The 26,107-nt window shown below is 38.1% G+C and overlaps 1 protein-coding gene across 3 annotated transcripts in view; it reads right to left on the bottom strand.

Annotated features, from left to right (window-relative positions):
- LOC136880821 (START domain-containing protein 10) overlaps positions 1-26,107 on the bottom strand; it is a 74,410-nt gene that overhangs the window by 26,204 nt on the left and 22,099 nt on the right. For all 3 annotated transcript variants that reach the window (XM_067153366.2, XM_067153365.2, XM_067153367.2), the window contains exon 4: positions 20,121-20,273. In XM_067153366.2, coding sequence (XP_067009467.1) covers positions 20,121-20,273 — 153 coding nt within the window. The remainder of the gene's footprint in view (positions 1-20,120; positions 20,274-26,107) is intronic.

The following is a 26,107-nucleotide window of genomic DNA, read 5'->3' as shown; positions in this document are numbered from 1 at the left end:
GTGGAAATATGCACAAAATGTCGTTCGTCCTGACTAACCAATTTGTATACTGTCACAGCAAGTAGTGGAGACTTTGCACGTGCTGTGAGGAAAGGTAGTAGGGGTATATATATTTTGTATACATTTTTTTTTTTGCCAAGGTCATGGACACTGAGGTATGATTCACCCGCTTGCCGCACACATTTGTCAGCCTGTAATTATAGATAAGGATAAAGTTTTCCACCTGTTCAATACAATAAAATAGTGAAATTATTAAAATATCACATATTTATTATCTGTCATTTTGGGACTGGTTTCGACACCTTCCTGTGCCATCATCGGCCTAGGAAATTGTTGCAAGGTTTTTTAAATAGCTACATTAAATACTTATAGTAGTGTAAGAACATGAACAGAACCTTCTATACTAAGTTGTGAATTCTACAATTACGTATGTGACTTAAAATCTGTGTAATTAAAACACAGATATTAGAATAATCCTTGTGGGATAATAGACACGTCATAAAACATTTATATACATTATATATATACATTTTCAAAACTAATTATAACACCAAGTTTTGATAAAATCTTTCTGGTAGGGCAAAATTCATATAGCTATAAAGTAAGTACCGGTACAACTAGCCTTAAAGAGTAATAAGAGCATTCCTTTAAAAATTTATGTCCTTAGGCACTTTCCAAAATGCTAAACTAATAGCTGATTTCTAGAATAGTGTTCTCTTTACGTGGGTAAAATAACTTATCATAGTCCATTTTTTAACATAATTAGTTTTAAAATAGTTACAGCAAATAGATAATGCAAAAAGCTTTAAAAATGTATATAAATGTTTTATGATGTGTCTATTATCCCACAAGGATTAATTTTTTTTTTTTTTTTTTTTTTTTTGCTACTTGCTTTACGTTGCACCGACACAGATAGGTCTTATGGCGAAGATGGGACTGGAAAGGCCGAGGAATGGGAAGGAAGCGGCCGTAGCCTTAATTAAGGTACAGCCCCAGCATTTGCCTGGTGTGAAAATGGGAAACCACGGAAAACCATCTTCAGGGCTGCCGACACTGTGGTTCAAACCCACTATCTCCCGGATGAGAGTTCACAGCTGCGCGCTCCTAACCGCATGGCCAACTCGCCCGGTAAGGATTAATCTAGTATCTGTATTTTAATTACACAGATTTTAAGTCACATATGTAATTGTAGAATTCATAACTTAGTACAGAAGGCTCTGTTCATGTTCTTCCACTAGTATAAGTACTTCATGCAGCTATTTCAAAAACCTTGCAACAATTTCCTAGGCTGATGATGGCACAGGAAGGTGCCGAATCCGTTCTCAAAATGACAGATAATAAATATATGATATTTTAATAATTTCACTATTTTATTGTATTGAACACGTGGAAACCTTTATCCTTATCTATAACTGTAAATTTCGATTCAATATGGACCAAACATGAAATCCTTGACAATTAAATTTGTCAGCCTGGCATTCTCTTTAGTATCTGTTAGTTTCTTAGTGTGTACTCAAATACTAAGTGATTTTAATTGTATAATCACACTGTACTTCTATTTAACTGTAATGAATGCGTAATATTTTTCCTTTGGTGAAAGTTTTATTGTGTAGTATTGAATCAAAATCTAAAAAAACTATTATTACTGCACCTAAGTTGGTAAACTGTCAACCTTTACCTCTCTGTCTAAATTCGCTCAGAGAGCATAAAAAAATCTTACCATTTTGTAGCTTGTTTCTTCAGTTTTGATGTATATAACCCCACCCCCATCCGCTATATCCCACAAACCCGGGTACTGTATGTTGTTCGTATATTATTTTTGCCTCCGCACTTTTAATTCCCAATCGCCGCTACTGGGGCTGCCTGAAGATGGAGGAGAAGAAACAGATACTGACTCTGGTGATGAAGATTGTTCAGATCCTGACAGACTAAATCGTGCTCAGCTTCAAGCTCCAGCAGAGTTAGTGATGCACGTACCAATAAACAGTAACTTCAATTCAGAACTTCCTCCCAAATTCAGTAATGAACCTGAACCACTTCCGGAAAATGAACAGGTTGACGGTAATGACTTGGACACAAACTGTACTAATAAAAAGCAAAGTCACCTCCGTACAGGCCATGAAGGCCCTTGGAGGAGTGGAAGGTAAAGGCTTCCACCATTGTTAACCTTGGCACGTGATGGGGTAGAGTGGTTAGCTCTACGCCCTGCCGTCTTTGCCCCCAGGAATTAACCTGGTACTCATTTTTGGTGTAGGCTGAGTGAACCTCAGGGCCATATGCACTACCGAAAGTGGAAGTCTCGTTTCTTAAATTTTACGACTTCCTGACGGGGATTCGAACCCACGTCCTTCCGGGTGAACCGAACACGCCTTTACCGCCTCGGCCAGGCAGCCCCTAAACTGTACTAATGGGACAGCTAAATCTTATTCTTTCAATTGGGAAACAGTGATATGAAATTCCCATCCTCTTCTTCGTCCAATGTTCGTCATCCAGGTGAAAGAAATTTTACGATCCAATAGATCCTATAGATTTCTTGGATGCATTTCTCGAAGCAGATACAGTTCTTCAAATATTGAAATATAAAGTTGTTTATGCCTCTTACACTAATAATCCACAGTTTCAATTATCATTGGAAGAGATATACTCTTTTCTGGGCATACTTTTTCTGAGTAGATATGTACCCCTACCACGAAGAAGGGGGGACACGAGGGAAACCTCCTAGTAGGGTGTTTTTGCATGCGATATTGTTATACATCCAGGTGTCTCCTGGGCAACGAACTAGGACTTTTCATAGATGGCTGATTCTCTCACCAGAAGTACCAAGATCAATTTCAATGGTTAATAAACCCCACAAATGGTCCTTTTCAGGACCAAAGCTGACAGTTGTATCAGTTAACATAGAAGGCATAACATCAAACAAGGAAACCCTGTTACAACAACTTCGCCAAATACACAAGTGTGACGTTCTCTGTGTTTAAGAAACTCACAGAAGTAGCGACCAAAGATGACCAAGAGTATTAGGAATTTGTTTGGTAGCCGAGAGACCACATGAAAACTATGGTAGTGCTATATTCACAAGGCCAGAGCTGAACGTAATATCTACCTCATCTACAGACAACAATGGTATAGAAATCTTAACACTGGAGCTATCGAACTATATCATAACATCTGTCTATAAACCACCGAGCGTTCCATTCCACTTTACTGATTCAGTTATAGGGCAAGAGGAGAAGGTTCGTGTCATCATGGGCAATTTCAACAGCCATAGCTGCCTATGGGGATATAGAGAAGAAAATGAAGACGGCGAAGCTGTGATTACGTGGTCAGAATCTAGTCAACTGACCTTAATACAAGACAGTAAATTTTCCGCTTCTTTCAACAGTCATCAGTGGAGACATGGATACTACCCAGATCTCATTTTTGTCAGCGATGCTATATCACAGCAGTGTGTGAAGTCTGTCTGCAAACCTATACCCAACACACAACACAGACCCATTATGTGCCAAGTTTTCTCAGCAGTTCATCCACAATCTGTGCCATTCAGATGGTGATACAACTTTAAGAAAGCTGACTGGTTGAAGTACACAAAGTGCATGGATGAAATGGTAGCAGACATCTAACCTGTTCCAGAGGTATATGATGTATTCATCCATGCTGTGCAAGAATGCTCTCGCGCGTCAATCCCAAGAGGCTGTAGGTCTCAGTACATACAGAGTCTAGATACCAGTTCAGTACATAAATTAAATGAATACCTACTGCTCTATGAAGAAAATCCCTTCAGTGAGGACACTATTCAGGCTGGTCAACAACTAATCCAGTTCATGGGTGAAATAAAGAGAGAACATTGGGCTAAGTTGATGGAAGAACTAGATATGGCAAAAAACAGCAGAGAAGCTTGGAAGCTACTTAGATGTCTGAACAATGACCCCACGAAAAGTCCTCTACATAACAACATTACTCCTAACCAGATAGCTCATCAACTCCTAATAAAAGGCAAAACAGATAAGCAAAAAAGACCACCAAAACTTCAAAGAAATATCGAACAAGAAACATTCAGTCTGTCCAATCCCTTCACTATGAACAAGCTGGAAAACGCCATTAAAAATGAGCAAAACTGGCAAGACAGCCAGTCTAGATGACATGCGTATGGAGCAGATTCAACACTTTGGTAATGTTGCCAAACAATGGATCCTACACCTTTTCAAAAATTGTCTAGAACGATGTCAAATCGCTAAAATCTGGAGGAAGACTAAGATGGTTGCAATCCTGAAACCTGGTAAGGTGCCTACGGATCCAAAGAATTTCAGACCAGTATCACCCCTTTGCCATCTATATAAAATTTTTGAAAGATTGCTTCTGAACGTATAACACCGGGGTCGAACCTCTTCTAATCCCAGAGCAGGCTGGATTTAGACCAGGAAGGAACTGCTGTATACAGATCCTTAATCTGACACAGCACATAGAAGATGGATTTCATGTGGTAATATTACTGGAGTGGCTTTTGTTGATTTATCTTCAGCATATGATGCTGTACAACACCAGATAGTTCTAAGGAAGTTTTGCCATCTTACTATGGATTTCAGGCTCACACCGATTATTGCCACGCTGTTGCAGAACCGACGTTTCTTTTGAATTCCAAATACAGTGGAGTAGATGGAGAATACAGAAGAACGGTCTCCCACAAGGCAGTGTCCTAGCACTTATGCTATTTAACATATTGTCACAGGTGTAGAATATATTGGAAGTAGAAAGTGTTTATTGAAGATTTTTTTGTTAAGTAGTACTTACTGTATGATCTGAAGTGTGGTGATAAAATATTTTATTTGTATTCCATGTAACTACCTAACCTGTACAGTGTAAATATTTTGGTAACATATGGTATTTGTAACAACTAGATTTCATTTCTATATTTACTGGAACTATCCAGAAAGTTGTAACTTGAATTTTTGAACAGGGTGTATTGGCCTTTGTTAGTTATGTATTCTAGAAAGTATGTTCTGATTGTTCTGGAAATGGAAGATTCGCGATAGTGCGTATTCGAGAAAATTATTTAAACTTCGCGACTGAAGTAGGAGTTGTGATTGGTGAATCTGGGTGGTGATGGGTGACCTCCTGCGTTCTGACTGGCTACTCCAAGGCCAGGGTTTCCTTTTAAAGAGAGCGAGGCAGCATTTCATGGTCTGTCTAGCTGTCCGAAATTTTGACGTCGTCTCGCTACCGGGATGGGCCACCTTGGGGTAAGCACTCTCGATTTCTGTTCCACCTTAAATTTCACTTAATGTTCACTTGCTTTTTCATATGGGAGTTTGCTCTAACCTCACCCAGACTCGCCACTCAATTATTTCGGATGCCTTAGCTTTTCAGCTGGGCTTGCCTGTTTGTTTCCGAGGGATTCCTCTTTCCTTGTTTCACTAAACATGTAAATTGTAGTTTTATGTATTTACCTTGGGGTTTTGCCTCTAGTAGTAATTCTGTGTCACTTGATGTACACAAGTTTTCATCTGCCCGGCATCAGAAGTGTTTTTTAGTGTGGGACCAAGTTGAACTGGCCTCTGTGCCAAGTTTTGATATTTCTGATTTTACGCTTTTTCAATTATGTTGTTCAGATATTTGGAAAGGTACGTTTAGCTTCACTCTAAATTGTATTGTACGACTTGGGTTGTAATTAGATGTATGGTATTTGCTTGACTCTTTGAACTTATAGGAAGCTATTGTCAAGGAATGTGCAATTTGTGTGTCTCAAGGAACATGTAATTTGTAGTTCACAAGTTCGGTATGACTGAAATTGTTCGGAATTCGTTTGTAAAGTCCTTTGCAAATAATATTTTGGTAAATAATATATTTTGAAAATCAAGGATCAGGGTTGATTTTCCAGAATCTGCAACCTAAGCCATCTCCATGCCCTTGGTAGGTTCCCAGCTCCTTTCATGTTCCTGGGTTCTTATCGTCAAGTTGCCCCTACTGATATTTACCAGTGTTGTTATCGGCGGAGTTCCGCGTTGTTCATCAGCTGTTTTCTTGTGTGTGTAGTGTCTTAGGTACTGTGTAATTGCACTTACTTTCCTCCCTTTACTGTGTTTGTTGTAGCCGCTGAAGTAACGGTTACACATATATACCAATGACCAAACTCTTCCACCTCAGACAAGGAGCTTCCTATACGCAGATGACCTGGCCCTGGCAACTCAGAGTAAAATCTTCGAGCAAGTGGAACAAAACCTTACTGCTGCTTTGAAGATGCTCTCAGATTATCATGAGGAAAATCACCTCAAGCCTAACTCATCGAAAACTAATGTGTGCGCCTTTCATTTAAAGAACAAAGAAGCCCCGCGGAAGCTGCGTGTGAATTGGAAAGGGATGGAGCTGGAACACAGCAATATTCCAGTTTACCTTGGTGTTACCCTAGATCGTTCGCTGACCTTCACCATACACTGCATCAAACTCAAGGCAAAAGTTTCATCACGAAACTGCCTACTGCATAAGGTAACTAGTTCTGGATGGGGTGCCCTTCCCCAGACAGTAAGGACAACTGCCCTAGCACTCTGCTACTCTGCTGCTGAATATGCTAGTCCCGTGTGGTACATATCAGCTCACGCAAAGAAAGTCGACATTGCCTTGAATGAAACCTACAGGCTAATCACCGGCTGTTTAAAACCAACAACCACACAGAAGTTGTATTCACTTGCAGGTACAGCCCCACCTGATATTAGATGTGAGGTGGCCGCTAATATTGAGAGAAAAAAGGTTTGCAGCATCTCAGCCCATCCCCTTCATGAACATCAGCCACCACCAACTCTACTGAAGTCCAGGAAGAGTTTTCTACAGTCTTCTGCTCCACTTCATTCTGACCCTAAAAAGGCCAGGAATGAGTTGAAATAAAGAAAAGTTGCCACCTGGTCATGAAGAGGGATGATGTATGTGGAAGTCGTTAAACGGACTGCGGACCGGCGTTGCAAGATCTAAGGACAATTTTATGAAATGGGGCATCGTGCATGGTGGGGACTCATTGTGTGAATGTGGAGAGGAATAGACTTAGGCATCTCTTGCACTGTCATCCATGCCCAGATTCATGTACAGGGTTGGAATAGGCACTGGCTGGAAACAATGCCATCAATGTAGCCAAATACCGGTCACAACTTGTGTAAATAATGTACGTATAGTGTAGATATTTTCATGTAATACTTGATTTCTCCTTTTTGATTTTTATGTATGTTCTTCCATTTGTTATACTTCATATGCAAATTTTTCAAGTGCTTCATTTATAACTCAATCAATCAATATTCTAAAGGCTAATGCCTTGTCAATGCAACCACTCTTTTCTTTTATTGGCTGTTCGTTTCAGTTCCATGTAACTGACACAATCTAACCTCTTCTTGATGATGTCCAAATACTTCATCCTAGGTCTTCCTCTCCCTTTCTTTCTCAGCATGTTCCCTTCAAGTATGTTAGTGATAAAAGTATTGTGTCTGATGACATGTCCAATAACTTTTTTTTTCCTGTTTTCCATTTCGTTTTAAAATCTTCTCTCTTCTTTAACTTCCCTTAAGACTTTCAGGTTGGTTTTTCTTTCCGTCCAGCTCGTTCTGGTCATTTTCCGCCATATCCACATTTCAGCAGCTTCAAGTCGATTCCTTTCTAATTTACCCAGACTCCAACTCTCACTTCCATACTGAAGTGTATTCCATACAAATGATTTTGCAAAGGATTTTCTGACATCTATATTCATGTGTGTGCTGGTTAAAATGTTTTTCTTGCTCATAAATGCCTGTTTTGCCAATACTATTCTTCTCTTTACTTCCAGCAAGCATCTATTATCCTCTGTCATCATACTAACAAGATAACAGAATGGTTTCACGTGATCAATTTTGACGTCATCAGTTTTTATATTGGTTTTCATTTCTTTCATATTTTTTCATACTACCATTACTTTCGATTTCTGTTTGTTTACTTTTAATTTCTATAGTTTAAGAGTGCCTGAGAAGGCTTTCAGCATTCTATTCATTTCTTTTTCTGAGTCTGCAATTAATACGATATCATCTGCAAATCTGATAAAATGTATCCTTTCACCATTGACTTTTATTCCCTTTGTCTTCTCCTTCATGATCTGAATAGCTTCCTCAATGAACAAATTAAATAAATACAGTGATAGGGGACAAACTTGTCTAACTCCTTTCCTAATCCTGGCCTTTTCTTCTACCTGATTGATGATTATTTTTGTGCTTTGGTTCAGATACAGTTGATTAATCATTCTGCTATCCTTCCAGCCCAGTCCTATTTTCCTCATAGTTCTAAACAGTAGTTCCCAGTTTACATTGTCAAAAGCTTTTTCTAAGTCAATGAAGGTAAGATAAGTCATTCCATTCATTTCCATCCTTCTCTCCAACAACATGCGTAAGGCATTTATAACTATATATGATTAATTTGTTCATGTATATTTTTCATATTCAGTACATATATTCAGTCTCTCTTTCTTGTATATATTGGTACCTCTGATATGAATAAAAAAAAACGCGAAGAAGGATGTTTTGGGAGAACTCGGATGATCTTGGAAACAAAGTTGTTCAGAACAGGACGAGTAGGAATAGGTTTGAGGAAATATTCCGATTTCTTCATGTTTGTGACAATTTGGATCTCCCAGCAGGTGACAAAACTGGAAAATTGAGAAATTTTATAGATCACCTAAACAAGTTATTTCTTAAAAAATGCTCCCAATGAAGACAATTGATGGGTGCCACGGGTGTAAGCAATTCATCCACAGCAAACCAATTCATTTTTGCTTCAAAGACTGGGTAGCTGCTCAGCAGACAGGCTACTGTCTGTCTCCAGGATGACATTTACCAAGTATATAAAAGAGGAGAAAGGAGGGAGAAAGGCGTGGAATTAGGTGAAGCAGTAATGATGACATTTGTGGATATTCTTTCTGAAATATTTCCTGGGACAGCTTTTTCTTTCTATTTCGACAACTTTTTCACATCAGCTAAGTTTCTATGTAGGATCTTTGAAAAAGGCCATCATTGCTACAGGAACTCTCAGAAGCAACAGAATGCTAAAGTGCCCTATTTCTGGTAAGCATTTCACTGAAAAGAAAGTGTGTGGTTACTTTGAATATTGTTTTGATAAAGAGCATGTGATAGTTGTGTCTTGGAAAGACAATGGTGTAGTGAATATTATATCAAATCAGTTTAGTGTAGCTCCCCTTCAAGAGGTCACAAGATACTCAGTCAGCCAACGGGGGAAAATAAAAGTCAAACGGCCAAATGTTTGCAAGTAATTAACCTCATCTTTTAATCCGTATTGAAAATCTGTTTAATTGCAATAAAGAATGTTTTATTATAAACCACCTATTCAATACATCAAAATGTTATTACATTTAGAGTTTCCTCATTAATATGAAGTTATATGTGGGACATGTTTCTCTCCTTTATAGAGCATCATCAGTCAACCTAGAATCTCAAAATTTGGTTTATGTTCGTAACTAATGACTTGAAAACTATTTGTACATTTTACAATCTTAAACTTATTTTACTAAAATATCATAGAAGGCAGAATCATTGGTAGTGTGCCTTATTGACAAGGACTTAACAGCGGAAAAGTTGACGAAAATACATTCATTTAAAATTATGTTAGAATAAGTTTGCTCTCAAATATTTTCAAACAATTAGTATGTCTAAAATCTTGAAGAATGACTTGTGATTCAATCTTAAGAACTAATAATTGGGGTATAGTCATTTGAAATTTAAAAATGAGATCGGGCGTAAAATGTATGTTATCCTTTGAGGATAAGAGTCTACATCTCGTCATCTTGATAATTGAAACATGTGACAGGTTAAACCTTAGTCTTCATGAATTTTAAACTCTTGTTATCATTTGACATAGGCAATGTTGTTGAATAAGTATGTACTTGTTGACATCAATGACCAAAGATTTTAAGCAACGAAATAAAATGAAATGTGGTTGAAAGGGATGTAATTCAACGAACTTTGTAGCAAAAAGTTGTTGAATAGGCTATTGCTTGTTGGCATGTCTGTAATAAGAAAAAGAAAAATGATTCGTGTCACATTAGTGAACACAACCCCTCCCTGCACCTCCTAAAGCTACGCCTAATAACATTACTCCACCCATCCCTACTCCCTCCCCCCCAACCCCCTACCACCTCACTCATACAACACATGGAGCAGACGCAGAACAACAGACAGTCACTATGCAACTTTAGACAACACCAGACAGACAAGAAGTAATCAGAGGGGTAAGTGAAGTTCTTTAAGTACTCAACTAGTAACAACATTCAACACTCATATGAGTCTTTTTTTCTTTTTCTTGTTACAGACATATAGAGAAATAGGCTTACTAGCTGATATTTACCTAGATTTCATAGAACACAACAAGACTGAAAATAACCAAAATTTTAACAATGTCCCCTTTTAGGTTAGATATGTTGATGATGTCCTAGTTATTTTAGATGAAAAAATTTCTAATGCCAACTCCACTCTTCTAAATCTTAATAATGTTGACCCCCATATTACATTTACACTTGAATCCGAACTAGAACAAAAAATTCACTATTTAGACCTAACCATCACTAGAAACCCAACCTCTTTAGGTTATAAAATCTTCAGAAAACCTACTCAAACTATTTCCACAATCCATCATGATTCAACTCACCCTATAACCCACAAATGGGCCACTTAAATAGTTTAGTTCATAGAGCTTTCACTATTCCTATGTCCAAACACACCGGGCGAGTTGGCCGTGCGCGTAGAGACGTGCGGCTGTGAGCTTGCATCCGGGAGATAGTAGGTTCGAATCCCACTATCGGCAGCCCTGAAGATGGTTTTCCGTGGTTTCCCATTTTCACACCAGGCAAATGCTGGGGCTGTACCTTAATTAAGGCCACGGCTGCTTCCTTCCAACTCCTAGGCCTTTCCTATCCCATCATCGCCATAAGACCTATCTGTGTCGGTGCGACGTAAAGCCCATAGCAAAAAAAAAAAAAAGGTCCAAACAAGATCTAAAAAGTGAATTAAATATCATTCGTTTCATTGCTAAACCAAACAGGTACAACAATTTTTTCATTGACAGAATAATAATTACAGACATCGCCCTACTTTAATGAAAGATAAATCTAACACCCCAATAATTTCAACCTTTACTTTTAACAATAAATACAATATATTTTTGGCTGTAGGTCAGCATATGCATGACTATAACCATAATTTCACCGATATTCAACAAGACCTAAAAATTCTTAAAACATTACACAAAGGCCCAATACTTCATATAACAGAGAATTTTTTCATACATTTAGATCAGTATTTTAACTCTTTAACCAAAATGAAATGTGAAAAAACCAACATTCTTTTTGATTTTTTAATCATTATTCTTAAAAATTTTAATTTAACTGATCTAAATTCAATCTCCCATTCTATTCATTCCACCTCTCCTCAGCATTTACCACCATTCCCTCATTTTTCAGCCTCACCTTAATTTTTTTCCCTCCATTCACAACACTTTTCATTATAACTATATATTTATTCAAATTTAAACCTTAGTAGTTTTTTTCTTTTTTCATGTCTTTTGCTTCCAAGTACGTTAGTTTACTAATATGTGCAACACTTACTTATCTATCTTATCCTCAAAGGACAACATACATTTTTAGCCCGATCTCAATTTTAAATTTCAAATGACTATACCCTAATTATTAGTTCTTAAGATTGAATCACAAGTCATTCTTCAAGATTTTAGACATACTAATTGTTTGAAAATATTTGAGAGCAAACTTATTCGAACATAATTTTAAATGAATGTATTTTCGTCAACTTTTCCGCTATTAAGTCCTTGTCAATAAGGCACACTACCAATGATTCTACCTTCTATGATATTTTAGTAAAATAAGTTTAAGATTGTAAAATGTACAAATAGTTTTCAAGTCATTAGTTACGAACATAAACCAAATTTTGAGATTCTAGGTTGACTGATGATGCTCTATAAAGGAGAGAAACATGTCCCGCATATAACTTCCTATTAATGAGGAAACTCTAAATGTAATAACATTTTGATGTATTGAATAGGTGGTTTATAATAAAACATTCTTTATTGCAATTAAACAGACTTTCAATACGGATTAAAAGATGAGGTTAATTACTTGCAAACATTTGGCCATTTGACTTTTATTTTCCCCTGTTGGCTGACTGAGTATCTTGTGACTTCTTGAAGGGGAGCTACACTAAACTGATTTGATATAATATTCACTACACCATTGTCTTTCCAAGACACAACTATCACACCATGCTCTTTATCAAAACAATATTCAAAGTAACCACACTCTTTCTTTTCAGTGACATGCTTACCAGAAATAGGGCACTTTAGCATTCTGTTGCTTCTGAGAGTTCCTGTAGCAATGATGGCCTTCTTCAAAGATCCTACATAGAAATTTAGCTGATGTGAAAAAGTTGTCGAAATAGAAAGAAAAAGCTGTCCCAGGAAATACTTCAGAAAGAATATCCACAAATGTTATCACTACTGCTTCACCTAATCCCATGTCTTTTTCCCTCCTTTCTCCTCTTTTATATACTTGGTAAATGTCATCCTGGAGACAGACAGTAGCCTGCCCGCTGAGCAGCTACCCAGTCTTTGAAACAAAAACGAATTGGTTTGCTGTGGATGAATTGCTTACACCCGTGGCACCTATCAATTGTCTTTATTGGGAGCATTTTTTAAGAAATGACTTGTTTAGATGATCTATAAAATTTCTCAATTTTTTCAGTTTTATCACCTGCCGAGAGATCCAAGTTGTCACAAACATGAAGAAATCGGAATATTTCCTCAAACCTATTCCTACTCGTGCTGTTCTGAACAACTTTGTTTCCAAGATCATCCGAGTTCTCCCAAAACATCCTTCTTCGTGGTTTTTTAATTCATATCAGAGGTACCAATATATACAAGAAAGAGATACTGAATACTGAATATGAAAAGTATACATGAACAAATTAATCACCTATAGTTATAAATGCCTTACACATGTTACTGGAGAGAAAGATGGAAATGAATAGAAGACTTATCTTACCTTCCTTGACTTAGAAAAAGCTTTTGACAATGTGAACTTGGAACTACTGTTTAGAACTATGAGGAAAATAGGACTGGACTGGAAGGATAGAAGAATGATTGATCAACTGTATCTGAACCAAAGCACAAAAATAATCATCAATCAGGTAGAAGAAAAGGCCAGGATTAGGAAAGGAGTTAGACAAGGTTGTCCCCTATCACCGTATTTATTTAATTTGTTCATTGAGGAAGCTATTCAGATCATGAAGGAGAAGACAAAGGGAATAAAAATCAATGGTGAAAGGATACGTTGTATCAGATTTGCAGATGATATCGTATTAATTGCAGACTCAGAAAAAGAAATGAATAGAATGCTGAAAGCCCTCTCAGGCACTCTTAAACTATGGAAATTAAAAGTAAACAAACAGAAATCAAAAGTAATGGTAGTATGAAAAAATATGAAAGAAATGAAAACCAATATAAAAATTGATGACATCAGAATTGATCACGTGAAATGACGTCCACCAGTGTCCTTCCCCGATCTGCAATGTCCATCTAGTGAGCTCTTGGTCTTCCCACCATCCGTTTCCCTGCCACATGTCGCTCCAAGTTAACATATGCTGTCCTTGTTTACTCCATCCTCATTACATGCCCAAACCACCTCAGTCTGGAGATGCTGATCCGATCTAACAATGATGTAACAATCCCAGCTTCTTTCCTAACCACATCATTCCTCAACTTGTCCAGTTTGGTTTTTTAAATCGTGGACCTAAGAAACTTCATCTTGGATGCCTGTAACCTTGATGAGTCTTTCTTATTGAGGGTGCAGGTTTCAATGCCAAAGGTTAAGATTGGTATGAAGTACTAATTGAACAACACCAGCTTTGATTTTGTTGGTACTTTGGGATTCCAGAGGAGTGTTCGTACTTGCTGGTAAAAGTGAGAGCTCTTCTGCACTCTATATGCCACCTCCTTTATGGCTAGTATATCTCGAGACATTACAGTGCCGAGGTATGTAAAGCTTTCCACATTTTCTAGTGGATGGTTTCCTATCATGATGTTCGCTGGTCGTCCCTCTCTGTTTATTGCCATCACTACTGTTCTGAGTTTGCTTATCTTGAGATTGAACTCCTGAAATTTAACCTTCCATTCATTGAGTGTCAACTGTACTTGTTCCTCAGTTTCTCCCCAGATCATAACATCATTAGCAAAGGCCATTGCATTTAGTTCACCAGAGGTTTTCTTGATGTTCTTCATTCTGTCATCCATGATGGTGATAAACAACAATGGGGATAGTGCACTACCTTGCTGGACTCCACATTCGGTCTTGAACCAGGATGAATGTCCATCATCCAAATGCACAAAGCTGGTACAGTTCTCATACAGCATCTGAACTTTCCTCACCAGTCCCTCTAGCACATTCCTTTTTCTCAGGCATTCCCATATCTTCTCTCTTGCAATGCTGTCATATGCCCTCTCAATGTCAAGGAAAATCATAAACAGATCTTTGCCTTTTTCCCAATATTTTCCCATTAACATACAGACACTGAAGATTAGGTCTGTTGTGGACCTGTTAGGCCTGAAGCCATACTGTTCCTCTTCAAACTGTGGCTCTAAGATGACTTGCAATCTGCTCTCTAGGATTTTCTCAAGAATCTTAAGCCCATGAGAAAGGAGTGTTATTCCCTGGTAGTTGGAGCATTTTTGGCGATTTCCTATCTTAAACAGGGGGATAATAACACCCTTGCTCCTATCAGTAGGTATCTTGCCATCTTTCCAAACTGCATTGAACACTATGTGTAGCCACTGTAAACCCTGAACTCCTGCTGCTTTAATCATGTCCGTGCTGACTTCATTGATTCCTGGGGATTTCCTCTGCGGCATCATCTTAAGGGCTGCTTCTGTTTCTGCCCAAGTAATGGGAGGTACCTCTGTGCAGGTTTCGACAGCTGGTTCTTTTGTTCTCTGATCTGCTTCTGTCCTGTTCAATAGGTGATCAAAATGATTCCTCAGAATCTGATGTCCTCTTCTTTCCTGGCCAGGTTTCCAATAGGATCCTCAATTGCTTTGATGGTTTCAACTGAATTCCTTTTGTTTTTGATCACTCTGAACAATAGATTCATATTGCCTCTGCTGTCTTCCTTCAGTTTTTGAGTAAATTTCTCCCAGCACTTTATCTTCTCCTCTTTCACTACATTTTTAACTCTCAATTTCTTGTCCCGGTAAACTTGCTTGAGGTCTCTGATCTTCCCCTCATCCCTTACCTGTTCTAGCTTGGATTTCTCTCTATCTTGTTCTTTTTGTGCCATGTTCCTTTCCTTTGTTGAGGATCTTACTCTCCCATTCCACCAGGGTGTCTCTTTTTCCTTTACTCTCGCACTTGTCTTCCCCCAAACCTCTATTGCTTCTTTTATCAAGGTGTTTTTAAATCTTGTTCACTCTACCTCACCACTCTCTACTTCTTCCGTAGGTAGCTGTCCTCTTATACGGTCCTGATAGTCGGTCCTTTTTCCAATATGTTGTAGTTCCCACACCTTAATCTCAGGTAATTTCCTGGTTGTTATCTTTGGTACATTAATGTCTTTCAGATCTGCTACTAATATCCAGTAGTCGCTATTGAGGTTCTCACTTGGAATCACCTTGATATCAGTCCCAAGTCTACTTCTTACTTCATCTGTAATGCCGTAGTCCTGTTCTTTCCATCCCAGCAGTAACGGGTAATCTTGTGACTGACTCTTTTATTGAACCAACTGTTTTTACTACCAAACAGTTTCTTATGCAGAAGACTAACAGATGTTCCACTTCTGAATTCCTTCTCCCATCACCTACTCATAGCCATTCCTGTCTGTCACGAGCTGTGCGTTGGGGTCCCTAATGATGATTGCCCTCTGTTCACTGATGGTCTCTTGTAGGTCTTCGAGAAACTTGTTCTTTTTATCTTGACTGCAACCCGTCTGAAGGGCATACACTTACATGAGTGTCAGCTTCTCTTTCCCAAAGGTGAACTGTTGCCTTTATAATCCTCTCATTGATGTACTGGATCTCTGTATTACCATCTAACTCTTTAGACAATATCAACCCTACTCCATTTCTCATCTCTCTGTTGTTACCATTCCAGTAGAGGGTATAGTTTTTCCTCAACTCTTTCTTCCCTTTACCTTTCCATTTAGTTCCACTCAGTCCTAAGATTGATATTTTCCTTCTCTCCATGATGTCCACTAACTCTTCACATTTCCCAGTCAAACTCAGTACAATGATTGTTCCTATTCAAGTGTGTTGTCTTCTCTGGAGTTGTTGCACAATCGCAAGGCTTGGCCTATCATCAGGCTGTAAGCCATCATACCCGGCATGGGTCTGCGGGTGCTGTTGTCTATTCCAAGTTCTTTGTTTGCATCCGAGGCTCGTATAAGTGTCGAAAGAGATTGCAGTTACTCTCCAACTGACTTGCTATGCCTAACATTAGAGAAGATTTTCTGTCAGGGTTATCTCCCTTAGCCTTTAGCAGTCCGCTTCCACAGCTGCGCAACAGTATATTCCAGTTGAATTTGTGTCATTTCCTACACAAAGGCTTCAACAAGCCCCCTAAGACTGAACTCCTCTGCCCATAGCTATTGGTTCTCCCTTAGTTTGTCAGGTTTGGCAACAGCCGCCCAATCCTCGGCCAGGCAGTCGCAGATAGTACCGTCTACTGTCGCATACGGTAGCAGGATGTACCTGACCTGACACATTACATTACCCAATTACAACCTGAATGAAATCTATGAAAAACCCAAAATTCTTTTTGATCTTTTAATCAACTAGCTTAAAAACATTAAACTATCGAAAAACATTATAAATTATTTTTTTTTTTTTTAAATTTCGTTAGGGCCATCTAAGGACCACGGTGCTTGTGTTTTAGCTGTTTCTTGATGTCATCATCGTTGTTTGCCACAATTGGTGTTCTTAGCGGTTGGTTTGGCAGCTGTTTTCTTGTTGGTACCTCGAGCTTGTCTGATGGCCCAGTAGTCCTTCATTTTCTGGCTAAATTCAATCTTACGTTCTTCAGACCATTTCCTGGTCTCGTCTTTTGGTCTGTGGGTAACTTCTGTGAGGGATGTTACAAAGGATTTAGTTTTAAGAGTTGTATGATAGTTACTTCTATCAGCTATGTCATCTTGATTTATATGGAGTTCTGAAAGGTCCTTCTCCACTTGCTTCATCCCCACGAATCCAGTAGCTTTACCCTTGTTAGCAGCCCTGAAGATCCTATGGGATAAGCTATTTGAGTCCATTCTAGACAGTTGTCCGTAAAAAGCCAGTTGCCTTCTTCTGATGGCATCTATGAGATTTTCTTCGTGTTTATATAGCTCATGATTTGGTTGATACCATCGGCTTCCATCTGATGAAATTCTTGGTCCCACTATCCGTCTCAGCAACTTTCTTTCTTGTATGTCGAGGGCTCTTAGTGGGGTCTTCTTAATTAAATATAGACACTCTGGTGCATAGAGGACTGAAAGTCTGATTACTGCATTGTAGTGTCTTAGTTTGACATTCATTGACAGATTTTTTGAAGCATATAGTTTTCTACAGGCATGGTAAGCCTTATCTATATATATTATATATTATTATATTATATATTATATATTATATATTATTATATTATATATTATTATATTATAAATTATAATTATATATGATATATTATAATTATATAAGTATTATAAATTTACTCATTCGGGACAAATATACAGTAAAACCTCGTTAATTTGAAGTCGTTGGGACTCAAAAATCAGACTTCGAATTGCATGATTTCGAATTAACTGCCAATTCATAATTCAGAATTTTGCTGCGTTACAAAATATACTAAGGCCAATTACTGCATGCAGTTAACCTTGATTCATAGTTTAAACCTTTCAAATGCCATGGGAGAAAACTATATCCAAAATGCATCCAAGAAGGTTCATTTAGAGTATTCAAATAATGCACTTGGATAACTCACTGACAAACATAACCTCTCACAACGAAAGAAAGAAAGAAAGAAAGAAAGAAAGAAAGAAAGAAAGAAAGAAAGAAAGAGAAAGAAAAAAGCACTATTCAAAGATAAGGAGAAATCTATGCTGGCTCCCATATGCAAGTGCTTTATTCATTGGATTACTGTATTGTACTGTATGCATTTTAGATGCCCTGTACTTGCACAGAAAGTACCCGATACCCTTAAAACACTGTGGCAAATCAGACTTTCCTATGACGAGGCGAGAAAGTCTCTCGCTTCCTTCTGCATGACAACACAATACAGTCACTCTATCCTTGTACGAAATCCCGCCATGGCACTTGTCTCATACTTCAGAAATGTAAACACTTGCCATGTCACAATGTATTCTATAAGACCCATTACTGCATGCAGTCACCTTGATTCAGAGTTTAAACCTTTCAAATGCCACGGAGAATGTTTCCGAAATGTATCCAACAAGGTGCACTTACAATGTTCAAATAATGCACTTGGATAAATCACTGACAAACATAACCTCACGCAAAGAAAGAAAAAATCACACAATTCAAAGACGAGGATAAAATGTGCTGGTTCCCCTGTGCAAATGCATTATTTTTTGGATTATTCCTATTTTTGCATTTTTAGATGCCTTGTACATGCACGGAAAGTGCCTGACGCCCTTAAAACATTGTGGCTTATCAAACTTCCCTATGACGAGGGGAGGAAGTACCTCGCTTCCGTGTGCTTTGCAACACAGTACAATGACCGTCACTCTTATACGATTTCCCGGGTGGCACTTTCTCCTTTAATACCATAAGACCATTTGGGCTCGGCATTAAAAGAAAGCAGTGCAGTTTCATCAGCAATCACAATATTGTTCGTTGCCTACGAATTGATTACATGAGCCATGCTTTTTCGTTAACTCAGTGTTCGCAGATTCTGTTTCTCCGCACACTGCCTGCTGAGTGATATTACGACGTTCCTTAAAACGCTGAATACAAAATAATTCCGATATTTCACTTGAACTTGAAGCACATTGCAGACACACCAAAGTGTGTGAAAGTGCAAAAGCTACCCTTGCACTTTCCGGAATTTTGAATTTAAATTACTCTGTACCATACTATTGTTTTAAAATATTATATATATATAATGCATTCGACTTTCACTCCTTCAGCCAGTTAAATAGACTATAGGCAGCTGAACAGCCACTTAAGAGGGCTCTTGTCTTATCACAACATACGAAATTGGCATTTTTAACAGTCTATCAGCTTTGCTTTTTCTTATCCTCTAACAGGAGTATTCAAGGAGGCACATTTCTGTTTCATTACAAAGATTGAGCTGTTTATTGCTCTACCCCCAACAAGTTTTTTGGGTGCAATGACTCAACGCTCCGGAAAGTATAATCATGTGAACTTTTGACATGCAGCTTGATACTGCGATTTTAGCCAAGGATATTCTAATAATTTTTATGTTTGGACAGACACCTACATTGATATCCTCTTTTTATAACTTGTAAGAGCAATCAGGATCCTGATTTTTCACCATACAGGTTTGAGTTTGGGGCTGATGATGCCCTTAATATGGGCAAAACATGTCTCTTAACATTTTATAATAATATTCAATTTCTAAAAAATATCTCTTTGTACTGAATAGGTGGATATTAAAAAAATAATAACACTTGTAACATACTTTGCATTTAAGTGGTATGTTCCGAGCTGTCAGTAGGGAGATGGCGTGGAATGACATCAGTAGACGAATAAGTTCGAGTGGTGTGTTTAAAAGTCGGAAAGATCACAATATGAAGATAAAGCTAGAATTCAAGAGGACAAATTGGGACAAATTATTGTTTATAGGAAGAGGAGTTAGGGATTGGAATAACTTAACAGGGAGATGTTCAATAAATTTCCAATTTCTTTGCAAACATTGCAATTCTTTGCAAGGCTAGGAAAACAACAGATAGGGAATCTGCCACCTGGGCGACTGCCCTAAATGCAGAGCAGTAGTGCTTGATTGATAGAGAAATTCTTCCCTCTATATAAGTTATTCTTACACTAGTACAAAATGTTCCATCTCACGATTCACACGTATCAAGATAGTATGAGCAATTGTTTACCTGTGAGGAATGAAGTTGCTCGCACAAAACCACTCCTTGGAGGGTAATCCTTGTGATACACAGAGTGGTTGATAATGAGTTGTTCTTGTCCAGTATCAAGCCATGAGCGTTGGAGAACAAAATCTCTATTCTTCAGGGGTGCAGGACATGACACTGAAATTTCAAACAGCCACATCAATTTCTAAACCATACAAGTTTAATACATAAAACAAGAATTTACCCAATAACATAGCTAAAGCAAGAACTTTGTACTTATACAAAAGTGAACCGAACTTTAAAAATTATTTTGTAGTGCTGATAGGTTCTAGGGAAGATATGATACATGGGTAGTAGAAGGGTGGTAGGTAGGAGTTGAGTGAGTGTAGGTCATATGAGCAATTTGATGACAAGTGGGCAATGAGATTCATTGCTCCATAAGTGGAATATGAGATCCTCCCCTATCTGTAACTGTGGTGCCAAACAATACAGGATACTGTCACCAAATGTGCATCTAAGACTTTTTCTGGACCTCTGGAGAACTTTGTGAATGCCTCTGAACGGGCAACAGAATAACTGGACAATCTTGATTTAGCAATCTGAGCTCCCTCGGTGCTAGTTGATTGTATAATTTTTTAATTGCACGCATACACTATATAATTACCTTCGTAAATTTGTGTATAATTTGGCATAAGCTAAATAAAATAATGGCAGGCAAGTTCAGTCAGGTAGTTCCTGAACTGAAAGGCCTTGGTAAGGTATTATTAATAGCAGGATAGTACTTTTAGGGTACCGAACAGGTTAACTCAGTCCACTGCGGTACAACTAGTTATGCTGCACCAACACAGATAGGTATTATGGTAATAATGGGTCAGGAAACGGCTAGGAGTGTGAAGGAATCGACCATGACCTTGATTAAGGTACAGCCCCAGCATTTGCCCTGTGTGAAAGTGGGAAACCATGGAGAACCATCTCCATCTTCAGTATTCCAGAGACAGGTGGGTTCAAATCCCCCATTGGCTACGCTTGACATGGTTTACCATTGTTTCCCATTTCAACTTCAGGGAAAGATTGAGATAGTAAACTCACCAGACAAAAAATCAGTCACTCCTGGAGAAATCATTACAAGCATCATTTAATACCGTGTAAATCCCACTTTGGACTTGATAACCACCTGGATTCGGTTAGGAAGTGAGTCCACATGGTTGTGCAGGTACGTCGCATCCAGGTTAAGCCACTCACTGAAGATTTGATTGTGCAAATTCCACCAAATTGTGGGGATGTTGATATCAGCATTTTACATGCTATTCCAACATGTGCCACAGATTTTCAATGGGAGTTCAAATCAAGTAAATTTGTAGGCCAATCAAGAAGTAACAGGGTCGAGGAGTGTTCATAAAACCAGTCACGTGTGTGTCCAGCCTGATGAACTTTCCTGTAGTCATCTTGAAAAATCGGGGTATCAATAACATACTCATCGTGCAGATATTGACTGAAAGGCAACACCTGATCATCCAGAATGTTTAAATAAACATACTGGTTCATGTTAGTGGTCACTTCAGTCAGCGGGCCCAGTCCATCATACAAAAAACACCCCAAAAATATCACACAACCACCTCCGGCTTGAACCTGACCTTGGACACATCAAAGATGAAATGCTTCATTTGGCCTTCGGTGTACTCGATGACATGCGTCATTGAAAAACAGGCAAAAACATGATTCGTCAGACCACATTATGTTCCACCAGTCAGTTATGTGCCTGTGCGAGCAATGGCATCTTGCGGCGTGACCGACTTCAGATGTTCATTGCATGCAGTTCCCATGCAATGTTCTCTCGCTAACAGGTTGGGACGGACCTTCATTCACTAACGGCAACTATTTCTGTTCCCTCTCAGTCAGGATATTTTTCCAACCACAATTCTGACTTTAATGTCAAGAATTTCATTCTGGTCCGTATTGAATCGAAATTTACAGTTTCAGATAAGGATAAATGTTTCCACCTATTCAATACAATAAAATAGTGAAATTAATACAATATCACATATATATTATCTGTTATTTAGGGACCGGTTTCGGTACCTTCCTGTGCCATCATCAGCCTAGGAAATTTTGCAAGGCTTTTTAAATAGTTACATGAAATATTTATACCTTTGTAAGAACACAAACAGAGCATTCTAAACTAAGTTGTAAGTTTCTACCATTACATATGTGACTTAAAATCTATGTGATTACATTACAGTGACTAGATTAATCTTTGTGGGGTAATAGACACATCATGAGACAATTATATACATTTTTAAATTTAGTGCTCTTTGCGTTATCAATTTGATATAACTATTATAAAACTATTGTAACATCCAGTTTTGATAAAATCTTTGTGGTAGGGCAAAACTCATACAGTTTTACAGAATGTACGATTAGCCTTAAAGAGTAAAACGCATTCCTGTAAAAGTTTGTGTCCTTATTGTATTGAATAGGTGGAAACATTTATCCTTATCTGAAACACAATTATGACGTCATGTTTCATGGCCACATGCTTGTAGACACGTTGAACAGTTCGCTGCAAAACACCAACAAATCCAGCAACTTCACACACGGTTTGGCCATGGGCACAGCCAAACACAATTGCTCCTTTTTGCCACTCTATCACATCCTAACATCCACCCATGTTGATGTACACTGTCAGCTTGAAACATCAATGTCTCTATGATTGCTACTGCTTACGCTCACCTAGAGGCAGTGTGCATGCGGTTGAGCATGGGATTCGTTCGCTGCACCATCTGTATAGGCTTAGTTATCCATCTGTCTGTGCGCTTTAGGGCGACTAATATTTTGTCCGGTGAGCTTACCTTTCTTAAGGTCATGACCAGTGTTGCCAGACATAGGTATTTTTCCCTATGCAGAGATACTTTTACTCGAGCATTTTGTGTAGGGAATTTTCAACTAAAAATGTTCAAATCATAGGTACTTTCAATATTAACACATTTTTAAATGGGTAAATTTGTTAACGTCTTAGCAATTAATGCATTTTTTAAACAACTTCCTAAAATATATTTTTTGTATGTAGGATATGTATTCAATAGTACGTGGAAAAGTTGTCATGTGGGTGTGAAGCTCCCGAGTTCAATCAGCAGTGCAGAATCGGTGCTTCACTGATCTGCTGTTGGCTGCTAGTATCCTCCACATGTTTTACAGTTCACTTTGAAGAGTTGGAAGAGTGTATTTCTTTATCTTGTAACTATAATTTATTAACTTCATTGTCCCTATTGATGGTTAAAGTATTTGCGAATATAAAGACAGGAACTTTCCACCTAATGAATACATTTATTCTATTATAAAGTACTTAAAACATGCTAATATGTCAATACCAGTTTCAACCCTTTTAGTGGGACATCTTCAGCTGAAGAACCTATCGTCTTAATAATAACAACTTATAATGCTAAAACACAGCTTGTCCTAATTATGAATGACTCATGCTAACTTAAGGTGATGTATTGTGGTAATAAAATATGATTGGAAAAATGGTTTTAAAAGTCTGCAAAGTTCACAAGTTCGTTTTGATGCTGATCTTGAAGTTCACTACTTTCAAACCAGTGTTGCGTTGTTGACACACTTACTTGAAAACGTTTCAATGTTGAGCTGGTAAAATATTACTACATTAATTGCGAATGACTAATGTTAAAATATGATATGTTATGATAATAAAACGTGCTTGAAGGAGTAACTTTGACAGTCTAGAAAGTTCACCAGTCCATTAAAACACTGTTCTTGATGTTTGTACATATTCTCACTCATTCATCCATTGTTTGAATGTTATACATCTAATTTAAAATATAAAATCTCTTATTGCTAAGTTACGTCGTGCTGTATTTATAAATTCCACGTCAGTAAGAGATTTATTATTATACTAGCAGGATACCCGTGCTTCGCTATGGTATTAAACTGAAATTTACAATTGAATGTTTATTGTTTTATGTATAATCCACCTAAATTCGCGATCTGACTCATTTTCTAATAGATTACGGCAAGTTTCCTCCCATTTTCAATCTTTCTTTCCAGCAATCGATTTTGTACTTCCCGGGCTAGGTCCAGGTATTCCACCCGGTCAGTTGGGTCCCTAAATCCTTGCCATCTTTTCCTATAAGCATTTTTAATGTGGATCAAATCCTTCAGGAGATCCGGCGTGATGTCGTCTCAGGTGCCTTGGCGGTACTGAGCCCGCGGCCGGACTGCATTCTTGGTCATTACCCATCCAGGACCCGTTTCCAGCGCGGTCAGCACATCTGACGACGGTCCAGAACATTATTATTATTATTATTATTATTATTATTACAATTAGGGTGGGTGATATCAGTTGGATTATTATTATTATTATTATTATTATTATTATTATTATTATTATTATTAATGTTCTGGACCCCACAGCAAGATGCAAGATCCTTACTTGGCAGTAAATTACATCTGCTGCCATTGTCATTGTTGACAATGTGACCAGCACCATTGTCACGTGTAGGCAAGTGTGCGGGATTTCTAAAACATATCAGATGTAAGGCTTTTCAGGCGTTTGCTCTATTAACCAGCGTTTTGTCTTAGGTCCGACACCAGACTCATCAGAGTGGGATGTGTCAAACCCTACCCACTGACGATGGGGTGTATGCAGGTGAACTTATCAGAAGCCCTTATAAGAGGCAGTCTGATAACTGCATACGGGAGATAAATCTTCCGTGCATTATTGACCTTATTATAGAGATGAACAACGGTCAATCTCATTCCTATTGCTTATTTCAAAAGTGTTAAAATTTTTATTTATATGCCAGGGGAATCTACTGTAATCTAAGAAAGTTCTCCAAAGGAAAAGATGGCTCTTGTAAACGAACGCAGGAAAGATAAAAATGATCGGTTTATGATCAGAATAAATTCATTGAAAATCTACAGCCTGTTTCCAGTCATTCGCCAGGGTCAGGAATGGAATGAATAAAGCCCCCATCTAGCGGCGACAATAGGAATTTGTGCCGGCTGCCGAAGCCTCTCACACTCCTCTGGGGCAATAATTAATGAATGACAAATGAAATGAAATTATATTGGACAGTGTTGCTGGATGAATGATGACAGGGAAAACCAGAGTATCCAGAGAAAACCTGTCCCGCCTCCGTTTTGTCCAGCACGAATGTTACAAGGAGTGACCGGGATTCGAACCACGGAACCCAGCTGTGAGAGGCCGGCGTGCTGCCGCCTGAGCAACGGAGGTTCCTTATAAGTACATTATAAACAGTAAAATCAACTGGTCTCACCTCCTTTTACACCCCACCACCGTTAAGTTGATTTACCCCCCCCCCAAAAAAAAAATAAAAGAAGGCGTGTTTCTTTATGTTTAAAGGAGATTCTAAACACCAACGTTCACGTCTATTACCTTCACTTTTGAGATATAAGTATCCCCATAAAAATAACTCACTTTTTTCACTTCCTTTCACACTCCTCCCCCACCCCCAGTGAATTTTCCGGCAAAAAATATTTGTTTCTTTAATAGTAAAGGATCTTCAAAATACCAATTATCACGACTCTAACTTCTTCAGTTTTTGATTTATGTGTCCTCATGAAAGGAATTCAACTCCTTTTCACTCCCGCCCCCCAAGATGATTCCCCCTCCCCCCCAATCGGGTTTTTCTTTGTTTTTAAAGGAGATCCAAATACCAATTTTCACATCTCTAACAACTTTAGTTTTTATTAGATGTAAGTATTCTCGTACAATTAAGTCAATTAATTTTTCAATTCTTTAACCCCCCCCCCTTTCATTGCATTTTGCAAGAATACGTCTTTCTATACCTTTAAAACAGATTCCAAATATCAAATTTTACATCTGCAACATCTTCATTTTTGAAAAATCAGTAGCCTAATTAAAAGAATTCAACACCATTTTCAGTCTCTTTTACCACGCCCCCCCCCCTTCCACCCAAGTGGTATTTCCGAAAACTAAAAACACAGGTTCCTTTATTTTTAATAGAGATAAAAAA

The sequence above is a fragment of the Anabrus simplex genome, chromosome 9 (genome assembly GCF_040414725.1).
Source record: "Anabrus simplex isolate iqAnaSimp1 chromosome 9, ASM4041472v1, whole genome shotgun sequence".
Lineage (NCBI taxonomy): Eukaryota > Metazoa > Arthropoda > Insecta > Orthoptera > Tettigoniidae > Anabrus > Anabrus simplex.
Note: the sequence above shows the minus strand (reverse complement) of the source record. Positions and strands in the feature narration are given on the sequence as shown.